At 36.7% G+C, this 23,725-nt stretch overlaps 2 protein-coding genes and 1 long non-coding RNA gene across 4 annotated transcripts in view; 2 read left to right on the top strand and 1 right to left on the bottom strand.

Annotated features, from left to right (window-relative positions):
- Positions 1 to 963: 963 nt before the first annotated feature.
- On the top strand, positions 964 to 9,999 carry LOC105357076 (tetraspanin-8). The gene is made up of 9 exons (XM_011491045.4): positions 964 to 1,234; positions 1,790 to 1,855; positions 3,581 to 3,694; positions 3,792 to 3,866; positions 3,959 to 4,057; positions 4,576 to 4,662; positions 5,243 to 5,302; positions 6,631 to 6,714; positions 6,881 to 9,999. The coding sequence occupies exons 1-9, from the start codon at positions 1,079 to 1,081 to the stop codon at positions 6,983 to 6,985; spliced, it is 846 nt and encodes a 281-aa protein (XP_011489347.1). The 5' UTR covers positions 964 to 1,078; the 3' UTR covers positions 6,986 to 9,999.
- On the top strand, positions 9,994 to 10,922 carry LOC144989455 (uncharacterized). The gene is made up of 2 exons (XR_013653653.1): positions 9,994 to 10,115; positions 10,199 to 10,922. It is a non-coding gene; the product is annotated as an uncharacterized LOC144989455 (long non-coding RNA).
- LOC101158404 (tetraspanin-8) overlaps positions 10,567 to 23,725 on the bottom strand; it is a 17,699-nt gene continuing 4,540 nt past the window's right edge. The window contains exons 1-9 of one of the 2 annotated variants that reach the window (XM_023952417.2): positions 19,788 to 19,946; positions 17,689 to 17,754; positions 15,029 to 15,154; positions 14,886 to 14,960; positions 14,676 to 14,771; positions 13,388 to 13,480; positions 12,228 to 12,293; positions 11,646 to 11,729; positions 10,567 to 11,313 (exon numbers count right to left, since the gene is read on the bottom strand). In XM_023952417.2, the coding sequence (XP_023808185.1) occupies positions 11,191 to 11,313; positions 11,646 to 11,729; positions 12,228 to 12,293; positions 13,388 to 13,480; positions 14,676 to 14,771; positions 14,886 to 14,960; positions 15,029 to 15,154; positions 17,689 to 17,754; positions 19,788 to 19,847 (789 nt within the window). In that variant the 5' untranslated portion in view covers positions 19,848 to 19,946 and the 3' untranslated portion in view covers positions 10,567 to 11,190. Of the gene's footprint in view, positions 11,314 to 11,645; positions 11,730 to 12,227; positions 12,294 to 13,387; positions 13,481 to 14,675; positions 14,772 to 14,885; positions 14,961 to 15,028; positions 15,155 to 17,688; positions 17,755 to 19,787; positions 19,947 to 23,725 lie in introns of those variants that run through there. The other variant, XM_078941947.1, reaches the window with a different exon arrangement.

Below are 23,725 nucleotides of genomic sequence, written 5' to 3'. Positions count from 1 at the left end.
CAAATGCTAACTATCTGGTTTTCCAGTTTTTGCAGCCTTGAAGTTTAAAAGCATTAAGTAAATAAATAATCTAGATGCACTTTATAATTAGTTTAATAATTTATTATTACTATTACTATTTATTTTATATTTGTGCTAAGTGCGAATTAAGCTACAATTATAATTAAAAAAAAGGATTTTTGTGTCCAAAAAATTGATTTTCTTAGAGTACTGGGGATGTAAATTCTGGCATATTTATGTTGTAGCCCTGCTCAGACATTGATTAATATGAATTGTTCTAACTTAATTAAATAAAATAAAAAACTGTAAAAAAAAATAAATAAATAAAAAACAATCAAAAGAGGATCAGACTGAGACTTTAAAAAGTTTGACTAATCTGCCCATCTCCGATTGTAGAGATGTGGAACTGCACTCATGTTCAAGGCCGGATATATGCACTGGCGGGACAGTGCCCCCCACCCCCCATATCCAGTGACTGCCACTTCCCCGGAAAAATCCACAATTTGATGAAAGACCCCCCCCCACACACACACGCACACACACACAAATAAGGGGGCGTGCCCTAACCCGTTAAGTACAAATGGTCATGTCAGGAAAATCTTTGAACAACAAAAAATGTAGCACGGCTTTCTGAGAATTTTGGGGCATCGGAGGGGACACCCCAAACTTTCAGTACACCTTAGCCCCCTCCACACACACACACACACACACACACACACAATGTTTCACCTGCACCCCGTACCAATTAAAATCCGACTAAATCTGGTTTTACATCTGACATGACTGGATTTGAGATTTTAAAAAAGTGAATATTCTGAAAACGAGTCATAATATGTCTGCAGATACAAATTTTTTATTTTATTTAGTGTTTGATTGATTTAATTAACAGTAATTAAGCTTTAATTGCATGTAATAGATCCAAACACGAGTCAAATTCTTTTTATTCGCTCAAAAATTCCGTTGTGGGCATCCCACGTGCAGCCAGTCGGTGCCAACCTTTCCGAGTGTCCTCGAAGGCCTCACAGCCAGCGCACCGGTGACGTGTGCGTGCGGCTGCTGCTGCGGATCCGGAGCTCGGATGCCCTTCCATCCTCCAGCTCAGGTGCGTGGCGGCCGTGGGGAAGAGCCTCTCGTGGGCTGGCAGAGCAGCATCATGCAGAAGAGCTCGGTGGTCGTGGTCGCGGACAAGACGAGCCTGAAGCGGCCGTTCATCTTTGCCAACGCAGTGCACATGGTGGGTACATTCCGATGGGTTTGCATGGAGGTTCACTTCAAGGCCCAGCTGATCTCTGTTTATACTGTGGATATTCATCACAAAAGCTACAGTTAGTCTTTAAATTACTATTTAATTATTAAAAAATAGTTTAAAAAGCTACATTTATTGTAAAAAAAAAACAAAGACTAATAAGCAATCTTTATTGGATTTTTTAATATTCTGACTATAAATAAATGATGATAAAGTACATTTTTGTGTGATTTATTATTAATAACTCATCTGATCATCTTTGTGATCCTCTTTTGTTGCCTCTAATATCCATTCTAGTGCTTATATTCACATGCTGTGCCTCAGATGTGCTTCCTGCAGGGTGGGCCTTGCTCTGTTTTGACTCATAACACTGCAGCTGCTCAGTAAACGAACCGATGCTCCTTCAAGAATGACACATTTCACCTATAATTCAATTAAAAGTTTACATTTTACTCTGAGAACGGGCTCCAGCATGACATGATTTGCAGACTTTTTCCCCTATGAATTGCATGCTGACGTTGTTTTTGCATCTTTTCTCCTCAGGCGCTCTGCTTCTTCATGCTGAGAATGACGGTGGTTTGGCACAGGGACCTGATCCAGAATGGGAAAGTAAGGCTATCGCATCGTTTTCAGAGTCGATAATAGTCGCAAACAGCTCAAAGAAAGCAGCGGAGGCGAGGAATTATTAATGACTGCATTTTTAGACGTTGTTTCTCTGGACGAGTCAGAGAAGCAAAGGGGAAGAGCTTACAAACAAAACTGTAATTTACTACTTTTTATCCAAATAAGGTAGATTTTGAGGAATAGATGAGAAACTTTGCCGTAAATACAGATTTTACAGTGAATCTAAAACAACTAAAAACAAGATTACTTGGTATTTTTTAGATATAAAACAGAGTAGACAGTAAAAGTTCAGTCAAGAAATAGAGACTTGAGACGCGGATATGAATCCCACTTTAGTCTCACATGCAAAGACGTACAGTATAAGACACGACCTCCAAGACTTATATACAAAGTTTAAGACCCGCTCAGATGAAAATCATATTTTTTTACATGTTCTTGTGGCATTTTGACAATTTAATTGACATTGACATGACAATTGAAGAGATATATCCGGAAAATTAAGCTTAAAATTGTATTTCTGAGTAATTCTTTATTTAATTGTGATTTCATTGTGAATCAGGAGCAGACACACACAAAAAATTGTTTCAAAAGATTGTAAGGGGGGTGGGTTGCTCTGTATGGAGCCCCAAATTGTCCATAATTAAAAAAATTAAATATGACCTTGTGCAAACACACAACCACCAATAAATCTCCCATAAACATATTCTTTTCTATTTAGCAAATTCTGCTGAAAAAGCGCATTATGAAATAAATAAGTCATTCTGAAAAACAGCAATGTCAAATCAAAACTAAGCTACTTTGGAAAATATTTATTTTGAAATCCGAGTTTCTGAAAAAAGCAATAGAATTATAATAATATTAAACATGATTAAAAATGAACATTTTAAAATGCTGTTTTAAAATAATGAACAGGTTTTTAAAACAAGGTGAAATACCGTATTTTCCGGACTATAAGTCGCACCGGAGTATAAGTCGCACCAGCCCAAAAATGCATTATAAAGAAGAAAAAAACACAGATAAGTCGCACTGGACTATTAGTCGCATTTTAACTTTCACAACCTTATATGACACAATCATAGCAGACTGTTTATCTAATAATTTCACAGTAATTTTTTCTCAAACTTATTTATTTATTCCTTTCATGAAGCATCATTGGCCAACTAATACTCTGTTTTCATCCTGTTTTTGTAGAAACAGTTGTCATTTTTATTGCATTTCTGAATCTATGAAATCATTGGAAAATAGAATATTATGTTGTTAGCCTTCAAGATCTTACTGTAAAAAAAGGTTTGCTGATTTTCTGAGTCACTACACATACTCTTAACACTTAACATACCTCATACATCAAATTGACCCAGGAACATCATCTCTGTTCCTCACAAATGAACATAACAGTAGGGTTAACAATGTATTTATTTCAATTTATTTCTAATATAAGTCGCTGCGGAGTATAAGTCGCACCCCTTGCCAAACTATGAAAAAAAGGGCGACTTATAGTCCGGAAAATACGGTATATGTAATAATCTAATGGCTAATTTAAAATCTGTGCGCAGGTTTTTCACAGTTTCATGATTTTTTCATATATTTATGGGAGATTTAGTGGTTGATGGTGTGATTGCACAAGGTCATATTTATTTATTTAATTATGAACAATTTGGGGCTGTTTTGTATTTTCGGTTCAGTATAGTTTTTAATATTTTTTCCCGTCAGGTGGTGTCCGGTGTTTCTATCGTGACCATGTACGTCATGGAGGTGGGCTGCCTGCTGCTCTCTGTGATCGGCGTGTTTGGAGCCTGCAAAGGAAAAAGATGGTGTTTGATTCTGGTAAAACTAAAAACAAACTATTCAAAATGAGCCTTATTTTTTTTCTCGCGGTCTGCTTCTGAGAGGAAATATAAATGACCCGTGTTTGCCTGTGCAGTATGCGGCTGGGATGGCCGCGGCCAGTCAAACGATAATTATCCGAACTGCTCTGAGTTACCAGGATGTTTATGAGGTACGATGCCAAACCTCTAAAGATTGATTTTTTTTTTTTTTAAAAAGCCTTTTTTGTGTGCAAAATTCTCTTTGTGGTTTGTATCGTCATAGAAACGTGTCGTCCGCGAAGAATCCAAACTACTGGCCATGATGCCACTCAGTGCAACAAGCAAAGCCAACAGGACGCTGCTGTACAGCATTCAAGAGGAGGTAAGCAACTTTAGATTACAATTTTAGATGAATAATTTCATTAAAGACCTGATCTGATCATCTTTGGATCTATTTTCAAAGTTCCCAGTGGCCTTTAATTACGATTATGCAGTTTTTAGCCAGAATCAATAAACGCATGGAGCTTTAAGCCCGCTCATCGTTTTCTTCTGTGTCACAAATAAGCTTTTTTTCCAACTGCATTTTTTCGTCTGCTCCTGATTCACAGTGATTTGAATAAAGAAATACTCAGAAATGCAATTTTTAGCTTTATTTTCTTTATAAGTGTCATCCATCATAAGAAAAATTTCACAAGAACATGTTAAAAACATGACTTGAATTGGAGTGGGTCTTTAAAAGTAAACGCAAAACAAAAATAGAAACACACAAAAAACATTATTTGAACAATATTTTAAGAGAAAATAATGAACTTATTTCATCTGGAGAACCAAAAATGTTATTTAGTTAAATCTACATATATGTCTGTCTTAACATCCGTGTCTTGTGTGTATGGCCCACAGTTTGAATGCTGTGGTCTTGTAGACGGCTACAAAGACTGGGGCTCCTCCATCCCTCCCTCCTGTAACTGTCAGTATCCAGGAAAATGTGTAAGTACTGTAAGACTTTTCTTAATAGGACAAAAGTTGAGACATATATGACATATATGTCTCGACATATATGTCATATATGTCACCTTATTGTATACATTTCTGCAACATTTTTGTTGTTTTATTTTATTGATTTTATTTTATCTTATGTTTACTGTAACGCACACATTTCCCACGCGTGGGAACAAGAAAGTACTTCTGATTCTGATATTTTGTCTTTTCCTTATTTATTGTTATTATAAAGTCATGTGCAAGTTTAGTGGCAGAAGAGTTGATGCTATAGAGCAATACAACCAAGCGTTTAGGTTAGGCTCCACCTAGAAATATATATTTGCATATGAAAAAAGTAAGACTGAAATGTGATCCAGCTTTAGCAAGGACTGTTGTGTTTAACAGACCCAGCACTGAACAGCAAAAAAAAAACAAGTCAGCAGAACTGTTAAGCAGCTGATACTGCTTGATAGATATTTACAAATTAGATGGGGCTCAGATTGGTATGAATAAAAAAAAACAACAACAATTTTTCGGGCTTTTAATGTGTTTATTTGATATATTTATTGATTTTTGTATCCGTCACCAGATTCGCCTGAGAGGCAGTGCTACCATTGGAGCTCCAAAGAACCAATATATTTATCGAGAGGTAAAGCAGCTTTCAGTGGCGTTAACTTTGGTGTTTTTACACGCCATCTACCCATCCATCCATCCATTCATCCATCCATTTCCTAAACCTGCTATATCCCTTTTGGGGTTGCTGGAGACTGTCCCGGCTATCTTTGGCCGAAAGGTCGCCAGTCTTTCGCAGGACTCACATTCACACCTTTTAGAGCGACCAGTTAACCTATGAATCAGGTCTTAAGACTTTGGAAGAAATTTATGTATTTTATACACAATTATTATGTAAATATTTTGCAATTGTGCGTAATTTTTTGCGAGATGCATACGCATACACAAATTTGCACATGGGTGCATATGTAAGAGTTATTGGCCGACGAAGTGTGCATTATTACTTTTTAACGCACGCCATGGAATCCTGAACCATCTGACGCTTTGCTTCCGCGAAGTGCGTTAAAAAGTAATAATGCACACTCCGAAGGCCAATAACCCGCGTGTACCATGGTCACTTACAAAAGCAATAAATATTATAATATTTTTAGTCTTTAATTCTTGTTTTTTTCCCGATTTGGATCGCTTTTCTCACAAAAAGCAGACTATTTGTTACGTCGCGCCGCACCACGTAACAAATAGTCGGCGTCGCGCCGCACCACCGTTGCAGTCAAGATTCTGTGATATATATATGCTGATCTTTCCGATGGGTTGAATAAAGCATCAGTTCAGAGAGAAAGTTCAACTCTTACCGCTTGTTTTTGTCCAAATGATGAAGCAAAAGGTTGTTTTAAAGAAGCCGGCGCAGTGATACAAAACATTTAAGCTAGTTGACCAGAACTTCTTTCTTCACCTGTGGTATATCACTTTTTAATGTACACCCAGTAGCCAATCAGAATCGAGTATTCACCCGGACCATGGTATAAATCACATTCAATTACATAATTGACGCACCAATCACTAATGTATTACACATAAACAGTACAATAATCACGCACAGTTTATGTTCTACGTTGATTTACATGTTCTTTGCGTGGTTTATTTGTACTTAATATGTGATACATCTGTGCAAGTTTTACGTAAAGACGGCATCTTTTGTCACGTTTCGAGATATATTCACATAGCATGACCAAGTTTATATTTTGTATATAATTATATATTTTGCAATATTTGCAAAATGTATGTAGAGGCTGTCTGACCTTGAAATTTAGTGCTACCATTTAGCAATTTCCTGTTCTAGCTTAAAACATGAAAGCAAGTGTTGAGTCAAAAAATAAAGCAATTTTTCTTTCCAAAATGAACAACTGAAATGGGAATTAAATTTACTCTGTAACTGTTTTTCATGTGCTTACTCTTCTTCCACAGTCTTGCCTGCCAATTTATGTTTCTGAGCTGAAGTTAGCGTTCTCCTTGGTGATGGCGATACAGTTTGGAAGTGGCATTTTTTGGGTAGGTGTTCCATTCGCCTGTGTGATCGAGTTTAAACGGTTCGATACACTGAATCGGCAGACCTTGTTGCTTTAAACAAATCTTGGTAAACTGGGAAAAGGAGTTGTCTCCCAGGTGTGGACGATAAACTAACTGTTGCGATTGTGCGCTCTGCTTCTATCCTCAGATCATTTTACTCGTCATGAGCATCAAGCTGATGGGTCAGATAAAAAGGAAACAGGACTTTCTGGCTTTACTCCAGTCAAACAGATATGTACCTGGTGCTTTTTAGTACCACTTTGAAGTATATTTTAATACACTTGAAAAACAAGTATACCTGGTTTGAACATGCATATGATGCTCTATACCATAACCTGGCTATTTTGTCCTAAAGCGGTATATACTATGATTTTAAGTTAATGCATGTAATTAATGGTCGAATGTAATCTACATGCATAAATCAACACCATAATACTCTTTTTTAGTATTACTGCTGTGAAAAAATAGCCAGTGCAGCAAATTTGCTCATGTTTAAACATTATATTGTGTTTAGGTCAAAGTGACCCGTTTTCAAGTGGGAAAACAGGTCAGTTTGATCTAAACACAATATTAGGGTTAAATGATGATTTCCATATATTTTTTTGCTCCTGGGTTGTTTTTGGGTATATCTTCTGTCTTCAATAGGCCCAAATCCTGTCCAGTTATTCTTCTTTCTTTCCATTGTTATGTCTTACTACACACTTTTTTATTTTAATTTAGCAAACTTTTTTCTCAACCTGAAATGCACGTTCCACTCAACCATTTAGGAACAACTGCGCCACTTGGATTGGAGAAAAATTCTAAAAGGCCCAAATTGTAATAATGCCAAGCAAATTTAGGAAGTGCAGGGTGAGACACACTACTCCATGGTTTCAACCTTGTGTAAGATGCAAAATTACCTTAATTTTGCTTTTTTTCCACCCAAGCAAAGACCTTTTAACCCCCTTTGCTTCTATCTATTTTTTGTTCTTATAGACCAATTAGTCATCTGGAGGCAGTAAATGTTGAAGTTGAATGTATTTTATCAGGAAAAAATGTAACAAACTTATTGTAAAATAAATTGTGGAATATTTGACCACAAGGGGGCACTGCAATAAGCTAAAAATAGTTTGCTTAAGTACTTCATTGGGTCTGTCCGAATTACCACCCCTACCCCTATATAGTGCACTATATAGTGCGTTCGGCATTTTGTAGTGTTGTCCAATTCTACAATTTAAAAAATCCAGTGCCCTGGAAATTTCCTAGAAGTCTCTGTGAAAAACCAATGTGCGTCGATGCTCACTAGATCGGCGAATATAGACCACATTGCATTGCGTCTGAACATTTTTTTAACCAAAAAAATGTATTAAAATGTATTGTTTTAATAAACCATCAACGTTTTGATCTTCAGAAAAGTGTGGACTCATAAATAATCGTCACAAAACGCAAATTTTAATTAGATTTTGACTTTGTGAAATCGTTGCCGTCACATCCGCCGTTAACAAAAAAATAGTTGTGAGCACGGTGTCCGAATTGCTTTTTAAATTCAAGGCACCACAGAGTGCCGCACTATATAGTTTTTTAATAGTTATGGGTTAGGGTGGGAATTCGGACACAACCATTGTCTTTGTAGACATCAGCATGAATTCTGCGAGTTGATATGAAAATATGAAGGATTTTACTCCTTAAGCTTTTTCAGAAATCTACCAAAGTGACGTTACTTTGCACTGGAAAACTGCTTTATTCATTATATTATTTTCCTGTGATATTTTTCATTTATATTTGCACTTCATGTAAAGACTGTTTTTGTTTCACTGTACTTAAAGAGACCCCTTCCAAGTGTTCGGAGCTGGCTGCAGATACTCCAACACCACTTTTCCTGCTGCTGTTTGTGGTTAGGTCCTGTCAAACTTTCAACAACCATGGAAAAACAAAAGTTTGCAATCTGTAGATTTTATTACATTTTGCTTCCTCTGCCCTCCACATGTTTGCACGCACAAACCCTACATCATAAATTGGGTGTAGATGGTTGTGTATAGGATTAAGATCAAAATACAGGATTTTCTGCACTATAAGGTGTATGAGATTATAAGGTGCATCAAGTGAAACAAAAGAGTCCAAGATAAATTTGTCAGCCAAACTTTTTTGACCACGTTAACAGTAATTCCAGACCTCCTTTGTAGCATGTAGCCACATTAAAGGCATTAGCCATGCTAGCGTGTTCACTAAACCCATCAACTCCCAACCTTGTTAGTAACACTTAAAAAAATGGACAGTCTGACAGCGCTACATGTAAGCGCATTAGCGTATTCATGATAACACCCAACCATGAGCGCCATTTGCTTCTTGAAATCGCTTCGACATCGCTCCGGATTTTGAGGCACACTGTCATTTTTGAAGAAAACGAAGGCTTTTAAGTGTGCCTTATAGCGCAGAAAACACGTTATTCAGGAAGTTTGGACACTTCCAAGCTTTTTATGTCAAATTAGTGAACCCTTTAAATTAGTTTTAATATGGAAACCAGAAATTGTAAAATTAAGAGATTTCTTTTGGGGGATGATCTGGGCTCAGCTATTTTTAAATGTATCAGCACCGCGATTATTACTCCTTTAAAGATAGTAATAATTATTATCCTTAATGTAGCATATTTCTCTTATACTGTTTACAATTTTACTGGAATATAATCATAAACCAATGTATTTTCATGAATATTCAGGTTATACAAAGGAAGGAGTCACATGTCTCCTTGTGACACCAAAACGTTTAGCCCTTTCCGTAAGCACATCGTATAAATAAATATACATTTTCATTTTCTTTATTTTGATGAAGTCGCTGTTTCTTTTGCTGCACATTAGTAGACATGCAGTCAATATCATCGTGTTTTAATCCAAGGTTTGGGGGAGATGTTGGCAGGGCCGCAGCAGAGGGGTCACTGAGTCTCCCAGAAAGCAAGTCAACGCCGTTTTAGCCGAGACCCAGAACCCCCCCCAGCTGACGCCGCTCTCACCACGGAAGCCTTTAAGCCCCTTTACCTGCGTTAGAACTTGCTGCATGCGCTTCCCGCCGTGGAAATCTCTCCTTGACTGATGCAACGTCAAATGAGTTTCATCCAGAAAAGCAGATCCAGTGTCTACTTGTGCACTTTCACCATTATTGCCTGATATCTGTCTGTTGTGATGAAGTGTTCTTTTATTTGTCATCCACGCCTTCTTTTTTTAAATCTGTTATACAATATGAGTGGAAACTCATTGTATATGTGTAAATAGCAAAAATAAAGTGTGACTCGTATTCCTTGTCTTCCTTTTGTGTTTTTTTAATATAAAAAGCAGTAATAATTTTATGTTTCAAGTTTTTTATTAGATTTTGAAAGAAAATACGTTTTCATTTCCTAATCCAGCCAGTAGGTGGCGACAAATACTCTTTTCCATAAGATTTTGCAAGGAAAAATGCTTTTATTTCTTAATCCATTTTCCAATCCAGCCACTAGGTGGTGACAAAAAGGCCTCCGTTTGATCCATGCAAGCAACAACCATAAAACACCAGAAACTGAAATCTTTTTGAGCATATCTTTCCTAAATATTCCTTTGCTGCAAAACTAACATCACAATGCTGGAACACGGAAGAAGAATACTGCAGGTGTTATATTTGGTTACTGAATTTAGGTAATTATGACTGGATATTTAAGCTTACTACTTTTTTGCTGATCTTGCACATAATTTTATTATTCTTATTCGAGTTTCAAAAGTTAAATAAATGGGAAGAAACAGCATCAGAGCAAGAAACATTTGCAGTTTTTTTGCATATTCTTTTAATAAAGTTGGTCTCAAAAAAACAAAATAGCTCCTAAAATGGATGTTTGATTAGTTTGTATTTAATGAATTAAGTGAATAAGTAATAAAAAACAAAGTTTCACAATCTGTTTTAAAATAGACTTAAATGTAGTAATAAAATGCAAACATAACAACTCAGTAGAATTTCACAAAGGAAAGTAAAAATTGAAAAAAAACACAATTTAAAAAGTATTTTTTTAGTGTTTATCTACAGATTGTACAAAGTAAAAAAAAGGAGTGATATATTCCTTATAATGAAAGCTGTAAAGCAGGAAATGAAGGCACCGAGGATAAAAATCAAACCTATTATTACACTTTTGATTTTCATACATCCCACCTGATGTATATTTTAAATGAGTTAAAGTGGATGTTTTTCTAAAACATCTCTTGACCATTTGGTCATTTTACTAATTGACATATGTTATCGCTTTTCTTGTGTTTAATAACTAAAGGAAATAATTATAACAAAAAAAATGTTCAATTTCAAATTACAATTCAAAATATCCTTAAAATGCATATGAGAGATTGACTGGTGATTACAATCACTTTTTTGTAAACTTAAACAAAATTAAACATTTTGCAAAGACTCAATAGGCAGGATTGTTTTTTGTTTTTTTTTTGCATTTAACACTACATCATCAAGTGTGCTTCAAGCTTCTGTAAGGGAGCTGTAGTTTCCTGCTTTGGCTTCTTTACTGTAGACCACTTTGGGCGTTTCCTCTTTCCGGTTCATTCGGCACAAGATGACAATGCACAAGACAACTGACAGCCCCTGCGAGACATTGGACAACAAGAAAAAGGTTTTATTTCTAGAAAACAACGAAGTTAGTCCTTCTATTTGAAAAAATAAAAATGTGATGTAATAGTGATGTAATACATAAATTAATTAATCTATAGCAGTAAGTGTCAAACCAATTAAAGCCAACATGACTTTGATGTTTTACAGACAGTAATATAACATAATGCTGAGTCAACTGACTCTTTTTTTCTTTACATTTTAAAGATACAAAAAGCTCATTTGACCCCAAAACCGTTTACATCCACTTTTAGATCATTATTTTATTACTATGACAACACTGAATTGCCAACACTGAAAATACGTACCCATAATAGCGTGATTCCCACTATTAGGCCAATAGTTCCTTTTATAAGTTCGTCAACACTTTCCAGCAAGATTGGGAGACATGGCTGAAAAAAAAGAGATTGCATCACTTAATGCTTCATAACTTTTTTTTAAAAAAAGATTGCAAGATGTCAAATAAATTAGCAAGGGAAATAAACACCAGGAGTTGAGCATTTTAAACTGCAAATTTGACGATTGGGTACAAACAGGTAAATTTAGACATGTGACAAAACCTTTTTACTAATTAAATAAAAAAGTTTAAAAAGTCTAATAATTCATGGCGAAATGTTGTGTTGTTTTTTCAGGTAAAATAAGTCAGAAATGATGTATTACATTTTTTTTTTAAATCTCTAAATGTGCTGCTGTTACACAACAGATCAAAAGTAAGAATTTCACATTTTTTTATTGAGGCAATTTGGGTCAAGGAATTTAGCAAACTTAACAAAACCTACCATCGTTTTGCTGGACAAAAACATCTCAAATAAAACAAGTATTCAGACAATAACAGCAGCAAGTAAATTTGAATCTATAAATAAATAATCATTTGGATCTGTTTTTATTACCTGAGCATAAATCATCACAGGGGGATCTGTGTCCTCATAAAGAGTACTGTTTCTAGGAGTAGCCACCTAAAATAGATAGAAGATAGAAGTTTATTATTGCACTGAAAATGTTTCAATTCATTCAAGTTGCCAAACAACTTTTTCAGATTTTTTGTTCAAATGTATGCTCCTTGTATATATATATATATATATATATATATATATATATATATATATATGTATATATATATATATATATATATATATATACCATAAATAAGCTATGTTTGACTGAAGTTGTCCTCTGTAGCGTCAGAAGCACTAAACTGGCCATTGTGAATAATATCAGTGACCATCTGTGCTTTGTCCGCATTGTACAGACAAGCCTGTTCAGTAACAGACTGCTTCTTCCCAGAATTAAACCAAATGGGACTGAAAACTCCTTTGTGTGGGAGGCCAGCACATTGTACAACTCTGTGCTAGGGGTCAGAACAGAAGGACGAGGGGGGACAAAAATGTAAGATGAGCCATTGTCAGTGGAGATTCAGATTCATCCTAGATTTTGATTTTTGTTCTTCAGGGTAAATGGACTGTAAAGGTTCATCTAGAGGACTTTTTACAGTAGCTTATTCAGTTTTAAAACTGAACTTGGAGAGAATTGAAGAATTTTTATAGATGAGCTGAGAAACATGGTCAAGATAAATCTTTAAAGGCCAATTCCTCTGAAGAAGTAGGTCCTACATCACCTACTAGGATTTTTTAACTGCATTTTTTCATCTCCTCCTTATTCACAACAATTTCAATAAAGAAATACTCATAAACACAAATTAAGATTTATATTATATATATATATATATGTCCTTCACCACCAGCTAAAATGACACAAGATAAAGACCGGACTGGGTCTTCAACTCTTTACACACAGTGCTGTCTCTCTTAACATGTCTACGATAGTTTGTCAAAAAGGATCGACAAAAATGAATTTAATCCAAATCTTTACCACCTTAAGGCTTTTAAAAGTACTCATTGCAAATAGAAAATGTCCCAAAATAGTAGTGATGTAGTTCACTTCCTTACTTAAAAGTAAAAAACAAAACAGTGTGGAATCGGTTCAGGATCGCTTCAATTTGAGGGCTAGATTATACATTTGTCCCAAAGCTTACAACATCACCAGAACTTACACATGGGTATGTAGAGTATTTAATGCACACGCAGGAACGCGGGATGTCTTCCATCCACTCCTTGTAGCCCTGTTCGATTCCGCAACACTCATACTAAAAGAGAAGTAAAGAATCTGAAGAGAACCTGTCAGGATCATCTGTAATGCTACGTTCACATCGGGTTCAGAAATATGTTCCACTGACGGCTTCCGAAGAAAAAGTCTAAATGAACGCAGTATATGCGCGTTTTGGGGTTCTGTGTTCAGAACTCTCGCATTCGCATGTAGCTACGCAAGTTTTTAAGTCGGTTTTCAGGCTCTATGTACATTGAACACAAGTCAAAAGTTAAACTAGTTGAACTTTGATTGATCAGAAATTCAGATTTGGTAGGGATGTATGGGTAGTGTCCTATTAAAAACACGGAAGTATCAACTATTAAAAATTGATGATTAAGTTGAAATTAATAACTGTGATTTGTGATTCAGCCGGAATTCTTTGACACCAAGTCTTTCATATAAAAGCAAAATTCCTGGGATTTGCACCGCTTCGACATTTTACAGCCTCTTCCAACTGTAGATACTTGCGACAGTCCAGTGTGAACACCACAAGCTAAAAGCCCAATCAAGAATCAAAAGTACTTCAAGTCCTGCATTTTGTGCATGCTGCACAGATTGGTCACACGTGAATCTACGTGGGAAAAGTGAGAAACGTTTTTTGGACATTTTCACAGACGTATCACGAATAAACCATGTTAAAACCACGGAAGACGTACGAAAAAAAACACACAAAGAACACGTGAATGAACGTAGAACATGAACCGAATGGAATTATTACACTGTTTATATGCAATTCATTCGCAATTTCCTTTGTTCATCAATTACGTAATTTGAATGTGATGTGTGCGCCAGTGAAAAGTTAATTAGCTATACAGCCGTGAAAAGCCATAAATGTTTGTGCATCTTGCAATAATAACGCACAATTATGTAAGATTTATGTAATTATTGCGTATAAACTATATTTAAAATATGGATAAACGGCATAAATCTCAACCGACCAAAAATTTTGAACAGCTCAAAACTGATTTCACTCATCGGCCGAAACCCTCAACGGAACTGTGCGGACATTGACGAACGATAAACACAAGAAATTATGAATTATGTGCATCACGCATGTACCATGAAAGAATGAAATTTCATATGTGCAAAATGTACATCATGGCTGTGTGACAAGGCCTTTGGAGCTTTCAAGAATGGGCATCACATGCCTGGTGTGTACGTAGCTTTAGGCACACCTAAATGGAGTTACCTACCTCACTCTGTAAATGATCGAGGTGTTCTCTAGCACTTTCAGTAGCATTAGTCAGCGGCAGCATGCTTAGATATTCCTCCTTAATGAAATGAGGAAACTGCAAACACGGCAAGATGGAAAATCGAAAAGAAAAAGGGTCACGGTGAGAAGAGTTAATGGCCATGTTTGTGGTTCAAAATGTGCAAAAACAAAAAAAAAATTACAGTAATACCATTGATTGTCCAATCATTAATACGGTGGCAACTAGTAGACTAGCTAGGGAGCAAATGATGATTCCAACTGTGAACTGAACAGAAGAAGTGAGTCAGAAATGCCAGTTTAGTCCTTCTGGAACATATTTTGTTTTGTTCCTACCACTATAAGAGCCCACGTCTTCCTCTTAAAGATCCCAAACAAACCAAAGATGCTGAACAGGAAACTTGCAGCATAGAAAATGTAGAACATGTGCACGGCTATGGCAGCGCTGGATGAGTTATCGATCTGTAGATGAAACAAGAGGAACCCATTTAATCCAGGGGAGTAAAAGCCCCAGAAAGATAATGCAGTACAGAGAGTTTTATTGATCTAAATGATAACCTTCTGTCAGAAGAACAAACCATTACTATTCAAAAACCAACATTGTATCGCAAGTCATTGGCTCTATACGCTATCAGAAATGACTACCCAACCCGCTCCTGCATGCACAAAAATGCTTCTAATTCCCCTAATTTATTTTATGGTCAGAGTACATCTATTAACACACATTTGCAATTCCTTCAAAGAAATTGCCTCTTATGGCTGAAAGCAATATTACATTTTTCAGCTGTTGCTAAGATACCTAATTTAAAAATGGATGCACCTCCAGGTTTCACTAAAGTGACATAGCTGTTCATATACTCTATTAATTACCACCTGGTGGCGCTTGATATTTGATTTCTTTGTATGTTACAACGGATTAATTAGCTAAAAAGTCACATTTTATTCTTTCATCTGCAGTAGTTTCAGAGATCCAAGCTTAAATGCATTAGCATCTCTCTAAGTACCACCTACAGCATTATTTGCGTTTTACAATCATCCCGTCTCTTAAATATCAATCACTGATTAATTATTTCAAGCAATTAAACAGCAAAAAAAAGCTTATTTAATATTATTATTGAACAGTGAATGGAGCTTTTAAATGTTTTAAAGCTTCAAGTAGATTCCTTTTAGAAGAAAGAGGCATTTTGTCTCTAGGTTTTCAGGAATCATGTGTAATGGCTTGGTCCCATTAATTTCCTATGGGAAAAAAGATAAAAATATTATTCATAGATAAACTATAAGGAATTTTGGTACCAAAAGGAGCTTTTCAAAGATTTCATTTTGATAGCCCCTGTGCTATCTTATGTAGATGACCCCATCCTGATACTCATGTGTTATTCCTCCCATGACAGAGGGGACAGACTACTGGCTAAACTGGGGACCATCATGGACAATCCCTCCCATCCCCTCTTCAGGGAGGTGGACAACCTGAGAAGCAGTTTCAGTGGCAGGATCATACACCCTCGCTGTGCCAGAGAACGATACAGGAAGTCATTCCTGCCATCAGCCATTAGACTCCACAACTCATCTGGCAGACTCGGATGTACATGAAAATTCTAGTCACAGACTACACTTTTCAAATTGTATTTTACTCAATTTTTGTCCTGTTCTACTCTCTGTATTTTTTGTGTCTGTGTTTGTCTTTACCCCCCCCCCCCCCCCCCCTTTTCCTTAGTACTGCTACTTTAACTAAATTTCCCTTCGGGGATTAATAAAGTTCTTCTTGAATCTTGAATCTTGAATTACTTGTCTGCCATGGACACCAGTGAAAATCAAAAATCATTGACAAAAAAAGTTCAGTGCGCTGTCTTGTGGGTTCCAGATGACCGCACTCCCAACATTAGCATGCCTTGGATTGCACAACTCCCTGCTTTTGTCTAGGAGAAGCACCGCAAGAATACGGCAGATTATTAATAATAAAAAGCAACAAAAAAGTTGTGGGATAGCATACTCTGATTGCTTTGACAAAAATATACGGGTATATGTAAATGCATATGTAACTACGTGTAATCATGGAGCAATCCATTGTTTAAATGGTTCAGACAATCATAAAGAAGACAAAACTGCCGGGAGGTGTTACTGGGAGCTGATCTTTTTTGTATTTTTATTTTATTTTATTTACTTATCCATGAATGACAATTTCTACAATCTTGGAACAACAAACGCACAAAAAATAAACAAATATTAGGAGCTAATCTAATTCCAATTGCAGTCAAATTGGGTAAATGGCGCGATTTGCAAATGCGTGGACCAGTTGGGTTGCCGTTACAGATCGGATAGCGTCACCCATAACACAAAGACTCTCCATCTTGAAAAGAAGTCCTCTTTTATAGGTGGTTGGCCCCTCCCCTTCACAAAACCAACCCAATTACTAAACAAATTTAAATCTAAACAACATATTCTTAGAAAAAAAACATTCTACTGTATTTTATCTATAACAGGTTTAACAAAAACAGACTTGTCATAGCATATCATATCAATTGGTGGGTCTACGATCTAGAAGTGTTCCCAAGGAACAAGGAAGTAAACAAGAACTGAGACTCATGTGACTACAACAATTCTGTCATAACTTCAGTTAAAAGCCAAATATAATTCAATGGTCTCAATTTACATATTTTCTCGTACATAATTATATATTTTCAAAAATTATAGGTTTTCAAGAAATTATATTGAAATATTACTCTTACTTTGAAGGGGAAAGCATGCAGGGAAAAGCGCATTAGATAATTAAATAGTGATTTTTTTTTTTACAACCATAAAAAGTTTAAGTACAAGTTAAAAAAAATGCCAAAAAAAAGTTCTCAATTTGTTTTTTTTTGTCCTCTTTATTGCTAAAATATTCTCTACTACAATTACAACTTACCAATCTGGCAGTAAAATATTTGCTTTTAAGAAAAACTTGGTTTGTGATTGTTTGAGGGAATCAAGTTATTTAGTTGTTAGTAGTTTAGCTTTACCTCTTCCTCTCTGGACATGACTCCATGGCTGAACAGAGTGAATCCACACAAGACGAGACAGGTGATCTGCAACAACAATGAGGCAACAATGTTCAGTTCAACATCTGTACTCTGAAAAAAATATTAAACCTGTCACTGTAAAAAAAAAAAAAAAAAAAAAAAAAGATGGCATTTCCTGCCCCATCTGCAGTTGGCTGTTGCCTAGTGTTGTTAAACTTTTGGGAACAATAAAAACGCACTTGTGGGCAGGAACCATGACATATGGCCTCACACCGCTTCAACATGCTTTTTCCTATCTCAGTCGTCCACAAACGTCCACACAGCAAATGTCTGTTTTTTTTAAAACCAAAAACCACCCAGAGTCTCGTTTGTCCCACACTGTTTCCCCAAATCTGGCTGGGAACACCAGATTTCAACACTTTAGGCATGTGCAGCTAAGAAAATATTCGCAAAGATCTTGATGGAGCCTGAGGAATCCAGGCGTTTCTTTACCCAAAAGTAGTAACTATGCTCACACTGGACGGAATTTTGCCATCGTTTTTAAGACCAGGCAGCAATGAAGAATAATGCGATGACCTCTTTACATATAACAAGAGTTCTTCATCAGTGGAGCTAGACGCTTATCAAAAACACATGTCCAATTTTTATACTTGCTGCAGAAATCTTTCCTAGGATGTTGTTAAGTGTCAGTTTCAGACATGGCAGCAGAGACGTTTCCTGTCATTCCTGTAATACTAACTTCTTGACCAATTTTCTTCCCTTTTGTACCCTTATCCCCCATCTTCGCTATCCCACTCTCTCTATTTTTCTTTTCTTTTAGTTCAGCGTGCTGTCTTGTGACATCACAGATTTCCTGACATAAAAACCTAATAAATATAATCATTTTACAAAGATTATTGATTAATCTACTGGGTTCAGATGAATAAAACTAAGATGATTTATATAATTGATATAAATGAAGTTTAGCCTTAGGTTCAAAAGGGGTTTATACAAATAGACTCCTTGTGTGTCTGAGGATTTATAATTCTCTGTTGCAAAGCTATGTTCACATCACCCTCCGTCACTTCCAGTGAATAGTCTACCTAAATGAGTGTAAATGGGTACTTCAGGGCTTTCGCGTTCAAAACTCTTGCATTCATGCAAGACTAACAGATTTTTCACCGATGTATAACTTTTATAGTTTTTATACGGCGCACATATCACGTTCAAATTGACGCACAAATCAATAATGAATTGCATATAAACAACGCGTGGTTCATGTTCTACGTTGATTTCCGTGTTCTTTGCGTGGTTCATTTGTGATACATCTGAGAAAATTTCACGTACAGACCACAACTTTTCTTGCTTTTTCACATATATTCAGGGATGACCAATTTTCATCTGTGCAATATGTGCAAAAGTGGTTGTGTGCCTTTAGTAGTTAGGGTGTAGGGAGGGAATTAGTACATAGTTAACTGAAAGGTCAAGCGCAGCACTGAAACAGGAATTTCTGACAGATGCTGCATCTTCATCCCTCTGCAGGATCCATTGCTGAAGTGTTGCATCATTAAAGATGTCAAAATAACACATTCAGGCCAGACAAATCACACTTTTTCCACCCTTGTGTACATCACTGACTCCTTTTTCTTAAGTGGAATTCAAAATGTTTCTTTTTTAACCCTTTATTTGGTTTCTTTTGACACAAAAGGCCAAATTTGGTTTGTAAGTTACCAGACAATAAATACATAATGCCAAGAGGTAAACATGAAGCTACATGTTTTACGTTGCCAAACAATATTTCTAGTTTTCTAGTATTTCTTCTCTTTTCAAGTGAGCTATAACCAACCTGGAAAACATTTCCTGGATTTCCATCCCTGTTTTTATTTTATTTTTATGTAAGAAGTTTTTTTCACCTCTCTGGTGTTTTTTTTACTTAACTCACTTCCATTCTTCAGCATGTGAGCTGGGTTACATTTGTACTTTTAAAAATAAGTGAGAAAATTCTACAAAGGTTTTCCAAATCCCACAGAAAATCCACCAGCAGTCATATACATTCTACACAATAGAATAATAAAATCACATTTTTGTGGAGCAACAAGAACAAAACAAAAACAACGTACCATTATAAAACATGTCAATCCCACATAGCTCCGTTTCAACCAGATGCTCACTTTTCCCATTTTCTCCTGTTTGTTTTTGCAGCAGCGAGGGTTTTCACTGAGACAAGAGCGACTGAGGGAGACTGCAGGAGGAGTTTAAAGGGGGCCTGATGGGTGGAGAGTGTGAGAAGACTGTTTCCGATCATGAAATCCCCTCCCTATCTCCCCGAAGGGGAATTGTGGTGCAGGCTGTTTGTGACAACAAGAGCAGAGACCATGTACACTAAAGCAACGTTTAGCTGGTAGTTACCCTTTCACAACTAAGGTGGTATTCTCAACATTGATCTTTTTTCTCTCTCTTTTCTTATTTAGTAACCACCGTGGAGAACAATGATCTTGCATGTCTGTTAAGTTTCAAGCAGAAAATCCTGAACTTTCACAAGTTTTCATGTAAATTCATGAGCAGTTTGGGAATTTCTCTGAGAAACTAATCATTTGGGGAAATGACTTTCATGTGAACGGATTGAGGTTTTTTTTGAAAATAAATATGTTGTGTTTATTTTCCTCGCATTTTCCCCACAAAGTAAAACCCAATAACATTAACCTGGAAAACTTCAAAGAGGAAAAAGGTAAAAACAGCACAAATCTAACCAATAAATAAAGAAAAACAACTTTTATGAGAAGATTGAATCCTAGATTACATAATCCCCCACAGTGGTCATAATTTTGACCATGATTTTGTGGTCATTAGTATTGGAATGCTATGCATGTCAGCAAACGTCTGAACATTTTTAATAGAGCGTGGGAAGCTGTGTGGCTAGATGCTGCTGTTATATTAGTTTATTATAACTTTAAATGAAATATGTGAGAGAAAAGGTTTTTTTTTAAAGTTTTAAAAAAAAATAAAAAACTTTCAGGGTTTGTTTGTTTTTAGCAACTTACATAGTAAACAAACTCTAATGATTTAAAATAAGATCATTCTTTGTTTTTTTATGTGCAACATCACATTTAAAGCTATATTTACCCATGAGACAAATATCTCTGGAGTTTATTTTCCTTATGTCTCCTAAAGTCCCTCTCCGATCCTCTTGATCTATTTTAATAGCATTCCCATGTGGTCTTTTAAGGATCATAAGGCAGTTTTTTAGCCAAAGTAAAGGCCCGTACACACCGGGACGAATATTCGCCAGCCGTTAGTCGCCAGAGTTTTTCGCCACGTTTTTTGTGTTCACACTCAGGCGATTTTCGCTGACGATGAGCCGAGCGAACATGCAATTTCATTCCCTGACATTAGATGGCGCTTAATGTAAAACAGAAATACCCCTGTACACAAGGTGGCGCTGCGCAACTTTACGCTTCTTAAAGTCGCTTTTCAGTCAGAAGAAGAGAGCAAGTATTTACGCGCTTGTCAGAATCAAACAAAGAAAACATTAATATTTAAAGCACCAGTTACAGCGATGAAGAAATTATTGTTCTGTTGAATGATGAAAGACGCCGGAAAAGACGCAGATTTTGGGTACATCCCATAATTACGAGAAGAGAAGAACATGGGGAGTTTTATCGACTGGTACAAGAGCTGAAAATGTATCAGGAGCGTTTTCGGGGATATTTTAGAACGTCCGTCATTATTTCTTTGCGGCAGTGTAGACGTTACTTGGCGTCTATCTTCTTCGCTGGTATGAGTGCTCAGAAAGGCAGTTTTGTGTTTGAGCGCCCCCAAGTTGTGTTTTACTGTAACTTCAGAAGCTCCAGACACGTGTGCAAAAGCGCCATTCTCATTGGTCGTATAGTTTTAGACGCGGCGCGTCAAACCAAAAAAAACGAACCCGAGGCGTTTTTTAAAAAGTGACGCTTTGACGCGTGGCGTTTTTTCACGTCGGTGTGCACACTCACATTGGTGCCCTTTGTTTAGTCACGAGGCGTTAAACGTCGGTGAATATCGCGCGCGAAATTCGTCCCGGTGTGAACAGGCCTTTAGGATATAGTTTCTGCAGAGTGGTAGTAGTTCATTTGAAATTTGCTTCTGTGTTGAGGTTGGGTCTGTTGGCACGGAGTAACTTGGCACCCTCTTCCCATCACCCATAACTCAGAGCTCTCAGTTTACATGCCCTCCAGCTATCTTACAGCCGGTGCAACAAAAAAAGGCGAGCGATATCGGAGCTATCCAGCAGTACAGTTTTGAGCCAGATTCCAGCTTGGAGGAGGAAAACAAAGACGTTGGTGGATCTAGTCGTCAGAATGGGGCGGAGCAGGGAGCTTGTGGCCCGCCCAGCGTATTTTCTACATAGTAAATGCGATCTATGATTGACAACAATTTGAATAAAGAAAAAAAACACCAAAACCCTGTTTTTCACTGGTGTGCCTCTTTGATTTTTAATCCAGTTTCAGAGCACATGAGAATACAATCCAGCCTCTAAACAAACCCAGATGTGATCTCAGCTTCACGGCCTCCATTTAGGTCAGTTTATTTATGTAGCAACGAGACACAACACAAAATGTTATCTCAGGGGGATTTTTTTTCTTTTTTTGGTGAAGTTACACCATTTAAGGGTATGTGGGGTAATCAAGCACAAGGAAGCAGAAACGCGATTGTATAAATGATCTGAAACCTGATTTAGGGAAGCAAAATGTCACACAGAGATGAAAACGACAGAAAGTTACCAAATAATTTGAGAAATGAAGAACAGACAGAAAGCAGCTGTGGAGAAGACAAACCTGATGTGCTGATGGTGCAAAAAAGGAACTCACATAGCAAATAAAATTACTATAAAATGAAGTATAACTGAATAAAACGCTTACATTAAAAAAAAACACAGATCCTCTGAATTAATTTAATTGAACTAAATTGTTTTCAGTTATGATTCAGGCAGTTCAACCAGATTTTTGTCCAGTAAATTGTCACTAAACATAAATCTTTGCCCAAAGAAAACAGCCCATTTTGGAGTTTGGCACCGAAAAATTCACCCTTTAACCTTCAGTTCACTAACATCTGACAAAATAATCCCACCGAGTGTTTATAATCTGTAATAATCCGAAGTAATATGACAAAATCAAATGTAACAACACTTGTTGAATCCAAACTAGAGAACGTTTTCAGACTGAAACCTTAACACAAAGTTGTGCAAAACGTTGTTGCAGTATTTTTCCTTTTTGCTGCAGCGAAGTGGATTGAACATCTGATCCAGCCTTTCTACACACATTTTTTCCAAACGCCTCAGAGGGCGAGGATAGTCACATGACTCTTCTTCTTCGGGGTATACAGTTACACAATGTCCTATCCCACTCCTCCTCCTCCTCCTCCTCCTCCTCCTCCTCCTCATCCCACACCAGATCATGAAGAAAAAAAACAGGGCTCATATGTTACTGCAAATGTTCCCAAGCTGGAGTATTTCCCCCAACGGAGAACCTTTGGACATGTGGAGAACATCCACATGGACCTATATAGCACACCGTTCATAAAGCACGCCGTTCATAAAGCGTCCTCAGTGCTTTCAAATTCCTGCGTCAGCGTTGGCAGCAGTTGATCCACAGGATCTTTGGCAGGCCCTCACACATCTGTTCGACATGAAGGCACGGAGGAATTCTGTGCAACAGAGGGAGTTGGTGGGGGAATGACACAAAAAAAGGACTTCTATTGTTGCTTTTTATGTCACTTTGAGGAGAAATTTACAAAAAATAACAACCAAAAATGCAACAGCTTGTTACTACACATGATTTTTCTTTGTCTTAACTAAAAAGTGTCTTCACAACTTGTCAAACAAATCCTGTCATTTTCCCTTCCACATGTGCTTTTTGTTCATGCAGGGACTTAAACCTGGAGCCCTTCAGACAGATTGTACAGTCAATTGTGCTCCAGCAGTTCACAGGAAGTTGTGCAACTAATATGCACGGAGAAAACAGATCTGATGCCAAGATTTCATCTGCCAGGAAAGAAACTTTCCCTCCAAAGATTCAGAGCT

This window comes from Oryzias latipes, chromosome 23, assembly GCF_053564925.1.
Source record: "Oryzias latipes strain Hd-rR chromosome 23, Olatipes_Hd-rR_3.1".
Lineage (NCBI taxonomy): Eukaryota > Metazoa > Chordata > Actinopteri > Beloniformes > Adrianichthyidae > Oryzias > Oryzias latipes.
The sequence above is the reverse complement of the archived record's forward strand: the minus strand, read 5'-3'. Positions and strand labels throughout refer to the sequence as shown.